Consider the following 17127-nt stretch of genomic DNA (forward strand, 5'->3'; position numbering starts at 1 on the left):
CTGTTGATTTTGGAACCTGGACTGGGAGACAGATAGATCAAGGTGGTCAGTCGTGTTGGTCTGAAGCAGTAGAACAAATTTAGAGTCCAGTCAGGCACCTTTAAGACCAACAACATTTTATTCAAGATATGAGCTTTCGTGTGCATGCACACTTTTTCAAATACAATGGAATGATAGGTAAGGTTCAAACAGATAGTAAGCGGGACAGCAGAGGTCATGACTAACACTCCAAAGCTAGCATGACAGAAGGCCAGAAGATCCCCCCTCCCAACTGAGGTAAAAACTAACCAAATGCCGTCTTTATACCTTGTGTCCTAAAGGGGGCATGATCTCAGTACTGCTGGATTCCAATATGAGCTCTTAGGACCAGAGATCATTTCCTGCAGGAGCGCACAGGAGCGAAGCTCCGGCAGTAAAGAGCCCAGGGGGCGGGCTCATGCAACAAGCCCCCCCCTGCTCCCAGCAGCCCTCAGTCAGAGCAAGAAGCAGCCAGGTAAGCAGCAGAGCCCCCCCCAATAGTCCAGTGGCCCCTTTAAGATAAAGTTTTATTCAGGTACAAGCTCTCCCTCCTCTGCGAGGACAGATCTGCCCGTTCCCCCCCCCCCCCATAGCTAGCAATCGAGAGGAAAGCAGCAGCATCTTTGGATACCTACAGCCAGAACTGCTGTACCCTTTCAAATAACTGGCCAGACGTAGACTGGCATTAGACACACAGCTAGGTACCTGAAATAAAGCTCTCAAAAATCTTGTTTGGACTTTTCCTAAAGGAGCAAAATGGGAAGGGGGGTGGGGTCTAAGTATTGTCCCATACATTAATGGGGGCAATTTTTTTACCTGAAATAACCGGAGGGCTGCTGGTACATACCATTGGTATGTGTAAATTTAAGAATGCTCTGTGCAGATTTTTGACCAGTTGTTGCAGCATAGTCACGGTGAGCAGTTCTACTCCTGGAAGAATTAATCACCACCCCTAAGTATTTAAAATAAAATCCTTGTTCCAGCTGATGGCCACTGACGTTCCAGGACCTTCTTTTCCAGCCAAGAGATCAATGCTAGAATCGGCTCTCCCTACTAAGCAGGAGGGAGGCAGTCCGCCTGCCTTCATTTTTCCCCTTAGATTTCGTTAGCCACCCTCTTTCTTCCAGACTTTAATGGGCACCCCCTCCAGAGCTCTTATTGTCAATGCACGGCTTGTCTTCCAGTGCGAAATGATGTGGTGAGGATCGACTCGACACTGGACGTTGACGTGGTTGACGTCACCGAGGAGTCTCAGCACATCCACTTCATCAAGCCGCTGATGCTGAGTGAGGTTCTACTGATGGATAACGTCCTGCCGGTGCGAGCAGAGATCCTTGGGGCCTCAGAGGATGCACCCATCTTCCACAGCAAGTGGGTCTCCCAGCTCCAACGAGGCTGCAAGATTCAGGTCCACGGCAAGGTGTCGTCATGGAAAATCCTGGCCTCTTCCCGCAAAGGCAGAAGACGCACTTGCCACTTCCTCATCTCCAGCAGCTACGAGGGCCGTTTTCGTCGCTGCCCGCGCGAGTTCCAATCAACCTCAGAACTGGCCAGTGGTCTGGGCCTGGCTAAGAAACTGCACGTGGTGGTCACCAAGGACTACGACGGCAGCGATACGGAGCTTCCACTGTTTGGCATAGGGGATCGGCTGGAAGTGCTCAGCCTCATGAGGGCGGCCAATCCCTCTGCCATGGACGCACTCGAATGCATCCGGGACAGTGGAGATGGAGACGCCGAGCGCATCAAGGTGCCCCTCTTCTTGGATGCGGGCTTTGTGGAAGAGGTTCGCGACAGCAGGAAGTACAGCCTCCCAGAGGTGGTGGAGCACTTCCAACTGCCCTGCGAGGTCAAGGTCGTGGCCAACAAGGATGCTCCCGATCCTCTCAGCTGTGTCTCGGTGCTGACTCTGGAGGCCCAGATCACAGAGCCTTTTCTCACAGTTAGTCTGGAGGAAGAGCCGTCTGCCACCTTTGAGGTTCCTCCCCAGTGGCTGGACGTGTCTCTGTTCTTCACTGGAGGCCCAGCGAAGCCCATGCCTCCCTCCAGCAGTCCCAAGGTAGAAGAGCTGACGGAGGCCTTTTACTATAGCTTGCTAAAGATGCTGCCGAACAACGCACCTGCTCCTCCAAGGCCCCCTAAGCGGAGCAATTCAGAGAAGAACAAGCAGTCCCAAAGGACTTCCAGAGAAGGGGGGAGGAAAACATCAGAACCCACTAAGGTATTGGACAACTGGGCGAAAAGGAGGAAATATGGGAGCTGGGTATATTCATGAAAAGTGTAAAAAATAATCTCCTAGATTCCATGCTCTGATCGGGAAGAGATGCTGGTTTAAGGTTATCAGAAGTTGTTTAGTTTTAATAAAATTCATCTGCAAGGTTCAGGAAAATGTCACAAAATCTGGAATTTGGCCAAAGATTCAAAGGTCATGGAAGGGAGGTACCATGACATGTAGTTTTCATCATTCTAGGGGGGGAAAGGTGGGACGTAGGGCAATGGAAAGGAAATAAGCAGTGTATGGCAGTCATCTCTATGTGGAGGCAGAGATATGGGGTGGGAAAGTTTCCACTTCTAAAAAAATGTTTTATTCCATAAAATAAGTCAAAATAAATATGCTAGATCAGATCCCTGTCTATTCAGGGCACTGAAAATTCTTCTAGTTCATGGGTTGGATCCAGCCAGTTTTTTAAAAAACTCAATACTCAACCAGTTTCCCTCCTTGCTATACACCGTCTCATGAGTTTTTTCCCAAGCTTTTTTCCCACCATAGCTTTTTGCGGAGGGGCTGTGGCTCAGGGGTAGAGCATCTGCTGTGCAGTCAGAAGGTCCCAAGTTCCATCCCCAGGGGTCATTTCGTAGAAAAAGAGGTGCAGGAGCTCATTAGCATAACTCATTTGCATATGCCACACCCCCTGACATCACCAGAAGTGTGTCAGAAGGCAACACCCACCGCTCAGGCTCCACTGGACTGTTTTAGATTGCTAACTATTGGGGTGGAGGAACATCCAGATCTGTCCTCACAGAGGAGGGAGAGCTTGTACCTGAATAAAAATTGGTCTTAAAGGTGCCACTGGACTGTTTTGGATCGGGGCAGCAGGGGCTTTGCTCTGCAACTTACCTGGCTGCTTCTTGCTCTGACTGTGGGCTGCTGGGAGCAGGGGGTGGAGCTTGTTGCATGTGCCTGCCTCCTGGGTGCCTTACTGTGCACTCCTGCAGGAAATGACCCCTGTCCATCCCCATCATCTCCAGTTCAAAAGGACCAGGCAGTAGGTGATGGATCTGAGAACCTGGAGGGCTGCTGTCAGTCTGAGCAGACAATACTGACCTTGATGGTCTGATTCAGTTTAAGGCCAGCTTCATGTGATGGTCTAAGGGGGCCTCCTCCTCACTTAGAGCTGGCTAAGTTGCGACCCCACCGTTTTCCAGAAAATTCCATGCACTGTGTGAGGGAGAGGAAAATGTATCACCTCCATCTTTTGCAGTCCGCATGGGGACTGAGGGGAGGAACCACAGTGGACAGGGTAGCCGGTTGCTGATTATGATTTCCTGGAATGTGCATAAAACTGAACAGTAGAATTCCTCTCTCCATATGCCAGCGTCTGTCCCAGTGGTAAAGACCTTAGCTGCTATTATTGCCACCGAATACGAACTGCATTCAGAACAAACTTTAATGTCGCTGCTTTCCTTTTATCAGCTACCTTCTACAGATTCAAAGGATATGTTCCGAGAGACTGCAAAACTTCTGTACCCCAGGACTCTGCAAGCAAGAGCAGATTCAGAGACTTTGGTTAACCCAAACCAGTATAGTATACAGTATGGACCTCCAAGACCCCAGAAGCCCACTAAAACTTTCAAACAAGCCATAGGTATGATTTGTTCTCCCCCTACAGGAAATGCATTAAATAGTGTGCCACGCGTGCCAAAATGCCTTCCCTGACATAAGCACTTCTTCAGAATTATCTTGGGAAGATATTCCATTAAGACGGAAAACAATGCTAGCACATTGCCCTCCACAGATGCAAAAATGAAACCACCAGGGCAAGCCAGTTGAAATAACAGCTAAAGTTTAGACTTAACAAACAGGCAACAATAAGAGTTGGATTTTATACCCCACTTTTCTCTATTTTTCTCTACCCTAAGGAGTCTCAAAGTGGCTTGCAATCGCCTTTCCCTCCCCCTCCCCGCAACAGGCACCTCGTGAGGTAGGTGGGGCTGAGAGAGTTCTGAGAGAACTGTGACTGGCCCAGGGTCACCCAGCAAGCTTCCTGTGGAGGAGGAGTGGGGAATCAAACCCAGTTCTCCAGATTAGAGGCCATTCCACTTAACTACTACACCACACTGAGATAAATACTTTATTCCCATCATACTTGTTAACACCACCCCTCTGCCAAAACTACGAAATCTGTGCAAAGCCAAGAGTAAAATCAAGGTGAAAAAAATATTCCCAACTGGAACTCCCAGATTAGAAATAGATAAATTCAGGAGAAAACTGGGAAGCCAAAATGGCCTGGGGAAAGAGCCATACTGCACCTTTCCCAGGGAGAGAGGACCAGCTGGTGGCAGCAGCAGCACTTTGGGAGATCTACTGAGGGCTGGGGCCTCCCTGGTTATCAGTCCATCAACTTTCCCCAGTGGTCATAATGGCCAACATGTCCCTGGATTATGGATAATCCCTGCCCCTGGGATAACGGATTCAGTGGATGGGATGATTAAAGCAAGCTGTTCTTAACAATGCAATGGTATAGCACAGGGGTCCCCAACGTGGTGCCAATGGGTGCCTGCCAGTTCTTTTAGAAAGTGGGTGGGGCCAGGAGAGGCTTTTGCCTAGCAAGGCCTCTGAGTGGCCACTGGACATTTGGTTGGCTGTGCAGATTTTTAAAAACGTTGCTTTGGCGGCAGCTGCCACCACAGCACAAAGGCCTTCACTGTGTGACTGAAGGTAAGCAGCGGCAGCCATCTTGCAGCTGGCTCCACCTCCTGCAGCAGCCATCTTGTGGCTGCGCCCACCATGCTGTGTCAGAAGTCCAGAGGTGCCTGCAGGCTCAAAAGGGTTGGGGACCACCGGTACAGTGGCTGGTGGGTGGATGTGGCCTATGGCAACCTGAATTCCAATCCCTGTACAGCCATGATGTTCTGTGGGTGGCCTTGGACAGTAGATCGCTGTTCTTTAGCCTAGTCTACCTCCCAATGGTCTGATAAAATTGAGACCACCTTCCTCTGTGATGCCAGGAGCTCCTTGGGAGTATAGCCAGACAGAGATGTAGGAAAGCAACTGAACATGCCTGCCTCAAGCTCCAGAGGACCTAGGTCTGTCCTACTGTGTACAAACTAGCTCTCTTTTCTTTCATTTTCAGATGCACATTCCAGTGATAACTCCGATCATGATTATGAGGACATTTGTGAAAGATTTCAAGAAACTGCTCGCAAAATGTAAGGAGCTACTATTGAACACCGAGGCAGGTCGTTTCCCCCATTATTTCCAATCAGCAACAGCTCTGTTGATTTTGGAACCTGGACTGGGAGACAGATAGATCAAGGTGGTCAGTCGTGTTGGTCTGAAGCAGTAGAACAAATTTAGAGTCCAGTCAGGCACCTTTAAGACCAACAACATTTTATTCAAGATATGAGCTTTCGTGTGCATGCACACTTTTTCAAATACAATGGAATGATAGGTAAGGTTCAAACAGATAGTAAGCGGGACAGCAGAGGTCATGACTAACACTCCAAAGCTAGCATGACAGAAGGCCAGAAGATCCCCCCTCCCAACTGAGGTAAAAACTAACCAAATGCCGTCTTTATACCTTGTGTCCTAAAGGGGGCATGATCTCAGTACTGCTGGATTCCAATATGAGCTCTTAGGACCAGAGATCATTTCCTGCAGGAGCGCACAGGAGCGAAGCTCCGGCAGTAAAGAGCCCAGGGGGCGGGCTCATGCAACAAGCCCCCCCCTGCTCCCAGCAGCCCTCAGTCAGAGCAAGAAGCAGCCAGGTAAGCAGCAGAGCCCCCCCCAATAGTCCAGTGGCCCCTTTAAGATAAAGTTTTATTCAGGTACAAGCTCTCCCTCCTCTGCGAGGACAGATCTGCCCGTCCCCCCCCCCCAATAGCTACCAATCCAAAACAGTCCAGTGGAGCCTCACCAGTGGGTGTTGCCTTCTGACACACTTCCGGTGATGTGGGTGTGGCATATGCAAATGAGTTATGCTAATGAGCTCCTGCACTTCTTTTTCTACGAAATGACCCCTGCTTAGGACTAATCAACCTTGTCAAAAACCCACATAAGAGTAAACATAGCCAATTAGGAGCAAACAGGGCCTAACTAAGGCAACAAAGAGAACTTCCATCTGCCCTCCCACTCAGTAAAATTACTGCCTGAACTCAGGGGCGGCTATACGAAACACCACTCATAGGCTTGACTGGTACAAACAATAATGCAGCCTCTTTTAGTATGCTACCCCATAAAATGAGATATCAGTCAAGACCAGTGTTCCCTCTAAGCTGAGTTAGTGTGAGCTAGCTCAGTTTTTTAGCCTCCGGCTCACACATTTTTGTCTTAGCTCAGGAGGGATGGCTCCAGAGCAAACTAATTTATGCAGTAGCCAAATCACCTGCTCACAATTTTAATACCAGTAGCTCACAAAGTAGAATTTTTGCTCACAAGACTCCACAGCTTAGAGGGAACATTGGTCAAGACTTATTACGAAACATAGAAGCATGACAGTTTGTAAATCTTCTCTGACCTTCAATTTCTTAAAATTATGTTTTAACAAGTTATCCTTAGAGGAATAACACAAGGATTTGGTAAATGTCTCAACATAAGCCTCCTCCCCTATTTCAATATTAACCTTTAAAGCCTGATTGTTTGGGACCAGCATACCTTACGGACCACCTACTCCCCTATGAACCTACCCAACCACTACAGTCATCTTCTGAAGCCCTGATTTTGGGTGTCCCTGCCTTCTGAGGTTAGGTGGATGGCAACCCAAGAGGGCCTTTTCAGTTGTGGCACCAAGACGGTGAAACTCCATGCCCAGGGATATCCGTCCCCTTCTATCATGGTCTTTGCCCCCAGCTGAAGAGGGGTTTTTTTTGTTGCATCTGGAACTCTCTCAACGATTCCTCCTTCCTGCCCTGTAATTTAATTGTTGTTTTTACATATGTATTTTAAGTTTTGCTTTTACTTGATTTTTTAATTTTGGTTTTTTTACTGTACTGTTTATAATTGCCAGCTGTTTCGGTGGCCCCGACTGGGCACAAAGGCCGGATATTAAATTTTGTAAATACACGAATAAAGCACAATCACATTGCATTTGTAGATTGTATGGAATACTGTCAACCAAAACTTCTTCAAAACGCTGTCATATCAACACTTTGTATTATATTGGGGTATTGTTTCCATGGAGGTTAAAATAGTTGAACTGAACAAACTAGGTAAGCTTATGCCACACTATCAAAACCTGTCTTTTAGACCTTAGAAACCACAGAATCGCAGTGTTGGAAGGGGCCATACAGGCCATCTAGTTCAACCCCCTGCTCAATGCAGGATCAGCCTAGAGCATCCCTGACAAGTGTCTGTCCTGCCTCTGCTTACAGACTGCCAGTGAGGGGGAGCTCACCACCTCCCTAGGCAGCTGATCCCACTGTTGCACAACTCTTGCCTGTAGAAAACTGTATACAAACACACACTGTGCCACATTATATGCTGTGCTTCTGTATCCACCTTTTACAACTGCTGCTAAAATAAGAGCAAGGCTTTGCTTTTTACCCAGCAGTAAGCTATCCCACTCCTGCCAACCTAGCAGTTCGAAAGCAAGAAATTGCAAGTAGATAAATAGGGACCACTTCGGTGGGAAGGTAACAGCGTTCCGTGCGCCTTGGTGTTTAGTCATGCCGGCCACATGACCACGGAAATGTCTTTGGACAGCGCTGGCTCTTCGGTTTTGAAACGGAGATTAGCACCGCAACCCTAGAGTCGGATTTGACTGGCTTTCGAGCAAGGGAACCTTTACCTTTTAAGCTATCCCATGGCAAAAAAAGGACTTTTCCTGTATTGCACCAACCTTTCTTCCACAATGAAACAAAGTCGCTCACACAAGATTCCTAGGTAGGGTTTCCCATCCAAGCACTGATCACACCAAGCTCTGCTTAGCTTCAACAAGGTTACTGCATCATGTGCCCTGCAATGAGATCCTGAGACCTATTTTCTTTGCTTTATTACCTAAAAAAGCTGTTGTTGTTGTTTTTAAAACCTGCTGGTTAAAAATCAACCAACTTAGCATACAGCTGAACTAAATTTAATATGCAGATGGGCTCTTTGTTATATTAATGAGTTGTACAAAAAAGTTTGATGTCATATTTTTCTCAAATATTTCTGCTGAAATTGAACTGCTAAAAAAGAAGAGTTGGTTTTAATACCCCACTTTTCTCTACTTTAAGGAGTCTCAGCGCAGCTTACAATGGCCTTCCCTTCCCCTCCTTGCAACAGGCACCTTGTGATGTTGGTGGGGCTGAGGGAGTTCTGGGAGACCTGTGACTGCCCCAGGGTCACCCAGCAGGCTTCATGTGAAGGAGGAGTGGGGAATCAAATTCGGTTCTCCAGATTAGAGTCTGTCGCTCTTAAGCACTACACCATGCTGGACTTGAAACAGACCTGGGCTAGCAGTGCAGCTGGTTCTCTAGAATTTTTTCTTTAAAAATGTGGGATTTACCTGGATCTGCTAGATGTCATAACCTGCAACTCATGGCACAAGAGCACTGTGGTATCCCCAACACCCAAGCACAATAGAGCATTCTCCCAGGGAGGGGGAAAAAAAAGAACTGATGAAAATGAAAAAAAGTAAGCTTTATTAGGCTATAAAAATAAGGCACATCTACAACAGAAGTGCAGAAGAGGACAGACTAAAGATTTTTTTTAAGAAAAGAAAACAGAACATTTCCCCCCTACTCTGTTTGAGATGCCACTTCTAAATCATGGCAACTGACTCAATACAGCGGAGACTCCGCTTCCAAAATCACCCTTATACAAGACATACATTTATTTAGGGCAGAGAACTTGGAAGCTTCCAGATGCTTCATGCAGACACCTCCTGAAATCCCTGAAATGGATGTACAATGCAATCCTAAATAGAGCTGTACCCTTCTAAAGTCCACTGAAGTCAACGGGCTTAGAATGGTGTTAACTCTGTTTAGGACTGCACTGTTACTTATTTCAGCTAGTCGTACGTATGCGCTTAAGGAGGTCAGCCCAGTTGAGTGGTAAATGAAGTGTCACTTCCAAAGGAACAGATCCCTCTTCACAGATGTGCGTCTATGGATGTTCTACATTAGTGGGGAGGCACAGTACACACCAGCGGTTGCTCAGTGCAGAGCCCGCTCAGCTCCAAAGAGTCACCTTCCCAAGTTGCCCTTATTCAGCATCCGTCGATTTAAAATGGTCATCGTCAATAGTGGAATAGATATGCCCTTCACTGCTGAGAAACTCAACAGCTTTCCTGGATAGAAGAGAAAGAAAAACAATTGCCATGTAATCTGGGACTTCCTCTTCGGCGCTTTGTCCTCTACCCCTTGCCCTAAACAAAACACGCTGGAGTGAAACACACCAGGTGGAAACAAAGGGGGAGGGGGAAGCCACACGGCTACTCAAAGGGCAAAAGAGACTACTACCGTAAATGAGAGAGCTTCCAGTTCTTGTGGCAATTTTGCTGATTGTATCCACTGGCTATGGAGGCAGCTTTAACTAGGAATGGGAGAAAAATATGCCCACCACATGCACGACCCAAATGTATTTAAACCATTTTTTTTTAAAAAAAATTCTGCTCTCTTAACCAAGTAGTTCTTCGTAGCAGCTTACAAACTCATTTCAAAACAATTAAAATATAAATTTGGTACCCAAGCGAACAGAAAAGGAACAATGTTGGGAGACAAAAGAGAAAGCCTCTGTGGCTTGGAGATTGTCATTACGACTGTTCGTACTGTGCCTGAGCATATCTGAGTCCAATAGAAAGCAGAAATAGTCAACACTGATGCACAGATAATTCAGGGATCCAAGATGGAGTCGCTTGTGGTTCACTGGACAACACAGGAAAGCAGACATCAGCACCGCATGGTGTCTGCAATTTTACTAGACTCCCTGTGGTCCACCAACATGCTCTATATTTACAAGTAGTACTCAAGACCTCTTAAGAACTCCAGTGTAGATGCCCTGATCTGGATAGCCCAGGCAAGCCCGATCTCGGAAGCTAAGCAGGGCCAACCCTAGCGAGTATTTGGATGGGAGACTTCCAAAAAATACCAGGGCCAGGAGGTAGAGTCAGGCTATCAAGACACTTTTCTGAACGTCCTCCATCCCCCAGTAGGCGTCGTCAAAGGTCGCCATGACTTTCTGGCACAGGGACAAACACACACAAAAATGCAAGAATACGGTCGAGACTGTGCCGGCGCGGCGACGGGCGGAGTGTGGCTTCTCTCCGTGCCACCCGACCGCTTACGGCTCTTTCCGAGTCTCCCGGTTGCCGGGAGAACTTGGCCAGCCCTCTCGGAGTGAGGGCTGGAGTAAGGGGCGTCTTTTTTGGCCCCTCCCGCATTCGGCAAAGCGGGTGTGTGTGTGTCCAGAAACAGTTCCGATACAAGACCATGCGAAGGGGAAGAACATGGCCGCCGCCATGTTTGGATTAGCTGCTGCCTTCTGGATTTTTAACTAAATGTAAGCTACAACAAGGAATTTATTAATACGGCAAGACAGAAGAAAACTGAAAGTGTGAGTAATTTGTGTTGGAGTGCAAAGAAAATTCCAAAAGAGGATGTGTCCAAACGCGAAAGTGAAAATGGCCGGGAGAAGTAAGGGACTTATTTTGTATTGTTGCTTGAAGTGGGGAAAAGAAAGTATAACTGTTGGCGTGTTCATTGTTTGATGGACTTGTACTATTGGCAAAGACGTAATAAAAAAGTGGCTGCTGAAAAGGTTTACAGAATGCAGGGAACTTTTTTTTGGAAGTCTAATTGGAAGGCTATGGAGAACTTATTGGAAATGGTGGATGAGACGGAAGCTGATCAGGAGCTTGACGGAAATGCCGAGCTGGGCGAGCTGAACATTGAACAGTTTTTGGAAATACTGAGGGTAACAATCCAAAGAGAATGCAAAGAGGCATGTGAGAAAATAGTGGCAAAATTGGATAACGTCCAGAGAGAGTTTGGAAAGACGGAGGAAGCAGAATGGCCCAATGTGAGGGAGACATCAGAGGAGCGGCAAAAGGAGAAGTGTGTTGATGTTAAAGAAAAAGAACTGGAGCCTACACAAGGAAAGGAACATTTGTTAAATGAAAGAACTGGAAAGAATTTAAAGGGAAAAGAGCTGATATGTATTAAAGTAGGACTACCTAACTATAATAAGAGGCAGAAGAAGAATGAAAGAGAAGGAGTAAGGAGGATCAAGAGAAGGAAAAGAAGGGCCTGGAAATTTAAAGAGAACAGCAAAAGAAAGAAAATGGAATGGTTGATCAACAGCAAGGAGAAATCGGGGAAGCTAAGAAGACATAAAGATCGAAGGCATGTAGATAGGTTGAAGCAGAAAAGCAGATTGCTGATGTGTAAGAGAAAGATTAAGCTATTTAGAAAGATAGAATGAATGCTTTACACCCAAGATAGGATCAGATGGAATAATGACCTGGAAGTTTAATATTTAATTTTGTATAACGTAAATTGTTTGGTTTTGTTGTTTGTGTGAGCTGAATAGAATAACAGGACGGGATGTGTAGCCCCGATAAGGACTTAGTGTGTTATTGGACATTAATAAGATCTTAATGAAGATTGGCAATAATTTAATAATAAAAATAAATTATTGAAGGGGAAAACAAATTGGTAATGCAAGTAAAAGAGTAGATTGTTGGGGTTTAGGAGAAAAATTAAGTCATATAGAAAGATACAATGATTGGGTGATACATGATGGGATGGAATAATGAATTAGAATAAATTTAAGTATGTATAGGGGTTTTCTGTATTTATGTCTTTTGGTATTTTAAGGTTTGAGATTATTATAAAATCATGATGGGAAATTTACTGATTTAATGTGATATTGGGTATTAATAGGACATTTAATAAAAATGAATTGGTAAGTTAGGATGTAAACTTTAAAGTAACTTATAAAAAGCTTTATGGATGTTATTTATTTAAACATGTTTGTATTTGTTGGTATATTGTGGTATTGGGTTACAATATCAATTGCGGGTCAAACAAAGATAACTTACTGTGGGAAGGTATAACTAATACATAGGAGATAAAGAGTTAATGGAAAATTAAGGGGAAAAATAAAAAAAAGAAAAAAGAAAAGATAAATAAATTTGACTTTAAACCCTGTGTCCCATACTGGAAATAAGGTGCCGTAGGATACTAGTATGTTATAATATTGCCAATATGATCTTATTTAGGGCAGTATTTTATTCCAGAGGAAAATTAAAAGTTATATTGCTTTTTATTCAACTCAGATTGGAGAATATGACTGATATCTCTGTGTTGCTGGAAAGAGAATAATGAGTCAAAAAAAATGTATATGTATTCTTGTCGATTAGATATGTATGTATGATACAGGCTTATATTGGAAAAACCTAATAAATATATTGTGCAAAAAAAAAAAAGCAAGAATACGAAAGAAAAATTACAGTGTAGCTCAGTGGTCCCCAACGTGGTACCTGTGGGTGCTGGCCAAGTGTTTTTAGAAAGCGGGCAGGGCCAGATAGGGCTTTCCCCCAGCAAGGCTTTTTGCTGTGGAGATTTTCTAAACATGCTGCTTTGGCAGCGGCTACCATCAAAGCACAAGGATTTTTACTGTGTGACCAAAGGTAACCTGCAGGTGCCATTTTGTGGCTGGGCCCACCCCACGGTGTCAGAATCCCAAAGGTGCCTGCCGGTTCAAAAGGGCTGGGGACCCCTGGCATAGCTGATGTGTTGAGTGATCTCAAAGATGCCCAGATCAGACCAGTATCCAGCTAGCACACCACTCATAAGGAGAGCCCTGCTGGATCAGAGCAGTGCTCTGCCTAGTCCCACATCCTGTTTCACACAGCAGCTAAAACATGTGCCCTGGAGGGTCAATGAACAGGGCAGAGGCCAAAACCTTCCCCTAACGCTGCTTCCGGGCACTGCGATTCAGAGGTTTACTGCCTCTGTGTATGGAGGTTTTCAAGCATCCCAGCAACCAGGTGGTCCACTGGAAACTGGCCTCTGTTGACTTCTTGCCCATCCCTGGCTACATGCCAAGAGTTCTGAAAACCCCTCCCCCAAATAATAAAGCAGGTTCAGCTGTACAACTGCATTGTTTAGCACTGTGCCATTCAAAGAGGTTTCAAAGCCAAGAAGCCAGCAAGACAAATCCTGGTTGATCCCACCACAATAAGCCACGCCCCCTCCCCTACTTTCTTTTATTCTGGGGCAGCTCTTCCTTTAAAAAGCCCAGGATCCCCTGCATGCATGGACTCACTTGATTGTAGCCACGTTCATATTATGCAACTGCGACTTCAGTTCCTGAAGAGTTATCCCCTCAGAACGTATGCAGCTTTTGATCAAGTTCAGAACCTTGGAAAGCAAAATTCAAGCAAGATTATTTCAAACCCAAATAAGAAGAGGAAGGAAGACTTTTCACACACCCACTTGCTAATGAACAAGGCTTTACTGAAATTCTAAACACATAGCTTTACCACATACCTCCAGCAATGAAATCTGCAGTGACTTTTTAAAAACACATACAGGAATCGCAATAGTAGTTAATGCACCAATGCACCGATACCCACTCAGTGGCCCAGGAGCCACAGATGGCTCTTTGGCATCCCACCTGTGGCTTCTCTGAGAACTGTTCCCCAATGTGGCACCTGTCCTGTTTCCAGGAAAATGGGTATGAACATTGCCTGGTAGGGCTTGTGGGTCACACTGTGAATCAGCTGCCACTGGAAGGACTGTAGGACAGGTGAGCTGCAAGCCTAAGTTGCAGGCCTCAAGCCAAAGACCGAGGTAAAGGGTCCATCCTCTCCAACAATCACCCAACCTTCTTTGCAGCCTCTCAAGTTCTTTGCCACGAACAGCTAACGTACTTTAAAAAGCCCAGTGGAGAAGGGGGGGGGGGGGAAAGGCTGGTGAACTGCAGCATTGACACACGGGATCCAACAGGAAAGTCCCAGGGCCTCCATCTTTGTGCTGACCCTGGCAGCCCACTGCTGCTCTCTCACTCCCTCCTGCCCCCCTCTGTAGCACAGCTGTACAACCCAGGGCCTTGCAAGAAGCTGGCTGCAGCTCCTTGGGCAGGATCCTGAAGCTAACTGAAGAACAGTCCCATGCTCTCTGTTCTGGCCTTGTGCCATGGAAAGGGGGGGGCGCGGATAAGGTTCCACTGTGCCACTGGGGAAATGTCCAGCTTTCCAATGGCAAATGGGGCAGAGAGGAATGGCTCCACCACCCCTGCAATGCCGCTTTAGAGATTTCTGCCACTGCAGTCAGGATTATGCCATGTGAAGGATTCTAAGAGTTCAATGTATTGTGTTTACTGATGGAAGGCAGGCAAGCCGCAGCTGGGTTTTGCTGGGGGTGAAGGCAGCTGCTAAGCTCAGACCAAGAGACTGTATATTCTCCTCCTGGCATAAAAACATTGAGAACTTGGCCCATCTGCCAAGGACAGGCACAGCAGCCACTGGAGGCGGGGGGGAGCAAGGAGGGGAAATCGGGACGAGTATGCCCAGAACTGCGCAAACACATACCTGACTCTCGTGTGGTGAGAGTCCACGCACTGGCATGGCTACGCTTCCTCCGTAGCTGGTTGTGTTGCCCATCCCTGAAGGAGCAAACGACCGAGGCACCATCATCGACGTTGACTAAAAAGTGAAGGAATGAGACAACGGCAAGCTACAGACACTGAATAATTGTGTGCATGGGAAATGAAGAACATCAGGTTTGGACTGTTAACAAACAAGATATGGGAGTAGAGATACGTGCCAGGGAAACAGAGCTGTCTGGGGTCTTTAGCTTCACTGCTGCGAGTCTTCAGCCCAATAGGGTTTCTACACTATTTAAAGCTTTATGTTGTTTCCTGCACCCACCCACATAGGAAGTCAGCACCTACGAGAAACACATACCACCTATAAATCACGACTGTTTCATACTTGGGCACCAATCCTAGACTACCTGAAGTCGCAAGCTGTGATTCCTGCTACGACCGATAATTTGGACCTGATAAATCTCTGATTAGCCTCATGTTAGGTCTACAGTCTGTCCTGTGGAGTGTAGTTATAGTAATTTATTGAGTTAGATCCTTGTTGTTTTATAAAGTAGTTTATATGAACCTTTTTTTAATTATGGGGGGGTGAGGGGAATCCGGGGTATAAAAAAGGGGGAAAAAAACATAGGAAGTCAGCATCTTGTTTCTACGTGCGTACCATGAGGCTGTCTTTTCTCAGGCTCATGTGTGCATTGACGACTTCCAGCATGTGTGTGGTCAACACATTCATGTCCTCCAGCGGCATGATCTTGAAGGCAACCAGGCTCTTCTTGTTCTAGCAAAAACAGAAGCAGAAGGAAAAGGTTTTAGTTTGGGATTCACATGATTCAGTTTCTTTTCAATAAAACAGCCCATAAAGCACAATAGCTCGTGGACCAACTCACGCTGGGTCTAATACAAACAGTCATTACAGTGAAACATGCAAATAATTCTGAATCAAAAGGTTCACATCACAAAAAGGGTGGCACTAGTGCATTTAAAAGTTAGCTAAAAATATCAGTCAGCCAGCTATGAGAATTGGATCAAAGTCCTCAGGCTCCAATCAGTCAAGAGTTTCAGGACTGAATCACAGTGGTGTTTTAGTGCCCATGAAATAAATCTTGCCACTATTTCTGTGGTCCTTTTGTCAGATTCCAAAAGAAGATTTAACAGATGGTAATCCCCAGAGTGGACTGGAAATGTAGCCATGAGCAGAGCTAACATATGCGCAGCGTACAACTTACAGGAAAACAGAAAATGTGTAGTAGACTGAACAACCTGAGCTCTTGGAGAACAATAGTTAACTATTCTTTAATAGTCTCAGAGGGTAGCTGTGTTGGTCTGTGGTAGAACAGCTAGAAGACCTAAGTCCTGTAGCACCAATTTTGCTGGTCTCTAAGGTACCACTGGACTCAAATCCAGTTATCCTTAAATGGTTATTGCTGTGAAATTTCAAAATCCGCAGTTCTATTATTCTTACCTGGAAGGATCGTAGATGACCAACCACTTTTACATACGTCCCAGGTGGCACAACTATATTCTCACTGCCTGCTTCCTTTAAAAGAAAAAGAAGAGGGAGAGAGAGAGAGAAATGTGAGAATGTTTCTTGGTCTACTCCAGCAATGCTAATCTACTTTAAAACAAAAATGATGGTAATCAGATTTGTTTGGAAGTGTTTTCCTGGCACCGCAAAAGAATAACGAAGTCTACAAATGACTTTTGCTGTCCAGTCACAAATCCCACTCAAGGGCAGCAATGTAACTGAGATTCTGCACCAAGAGAAACAGAATTCCGCAATTCAAAATCAAGCAAATGTGCATATTAAATTAATTAAAAGTACATTTGCTGCAATGCAGTTTTTCTGAGATCTCATCAGATGCTGCTCACAAACTTTTAAGCCAGAAGTCAAATGCATTTGTTACGAGGGCCACATCTGACATAAATGTCACTTTGTTGGACTGATGCATGTGTGCCATAAAATGTAATGCCAGGTATCGAAGATATAAACTTTACAAGTGGAGACCCGCAAGAAACTTGCGGGATGGTTATCTCATTCGTCACACCTTTGCTTCCTCTCCTCACCCCCTACCTCTCTCACACTATCCTTATACTAATAGCCAAGTTGCCCACGTGAGTGCGGATATCTAAATCCGCGCTCCGGGGGCAGCTGGGGGGCAGGGAGAGGTTTGTGCACACGTGGGGCCGTCCCCACGTGTGCACAAAAATGCTAAAAGTTGAAAAAAAATATACTAATAGCCAAGTTGCCCCTGTGAGTGCGGATATCTAAATCCGCGCTCCGGGGGCAGCTGGGGGGCAGGGAGAGGTTTGTGCACACGTGGGGCCGTCCCCACGTGTGCACAAAAATGCTAAAAGTTGAAAAA

The 17127-nt window shown here is 45.9% G+C and overlaps 2 protein-coding genes across 2 annotated transcripts in view; one reads left to right on the forward strand and one right to left on the reverse strand.

The window, feature by feature from the left end:
* The first annotated feature begins 170 nt into the window (after window positions 1-170).
* Window positions 171-7088, forward strand: LOC107116660 (protein THEMIS2-like). The gene is made up of 5 exons (XM_015418627.1): window positions 171-177; window positions 1203-2236; window positions 3710-3881; window positions 5370-5445; window positions 6983-7088. The coding sequence occupies exons 1-5, from the start codon at window positions 171-173 to the stop codon at window positions 7086-7088; spliced, it is 1395 nt and encodes a 464-aa protein (XP_015274113.1).
* A 1720-nt stretch (window positions 7089-8808) lies between these two features.
* The window catches only part of RPA2 (replication protein A2), an 18357-nt gene continuing 10038 nt past the window's right edge, over window positions 8809-17127 (reverse strand). Inside the window, exons 5-9 of the mRNA XM_015418640.1 lie at window positions 16227-16301; window positions 15426-15542; window positions 14751-14864; window positions 13484-13578; window positions 8809-9503 (exon numbers count right to left, since the gene is read on the reverse strand). Of these exons, the coding sequence (XP_015274126.1) occupies window positions 9419-9503; window positions 13484-13578; window positions 14751-14864; window positions 15426-15542; window positions 16227-16301 (486 nt within the window). The 3' untranslated portion in view covers window positions 8809-9418. The remainder of the gene's footprint in view (window positions 9504-13483; window positions 13579-14750; window positions 14865-15425; window positions 15543-16226; window positions 16302-17127) is intronic.

Source organism: Gekko japonicus, unplaced genomic scaffold (assembly GCF_001447785.1).
Source record: "Gekko japonicus isolate JY-2015 unplaced genomic scaffold, Gekko_japonicus_V1.1 scaffold524, whole genome shotgun sequence".
Classification (NCBI taxonomy): Eukaryota; Metazoa; Chordata; class Lepidosauria; order Squamata; family Gekkonidae; genus Gekko; species Gekko japonicus.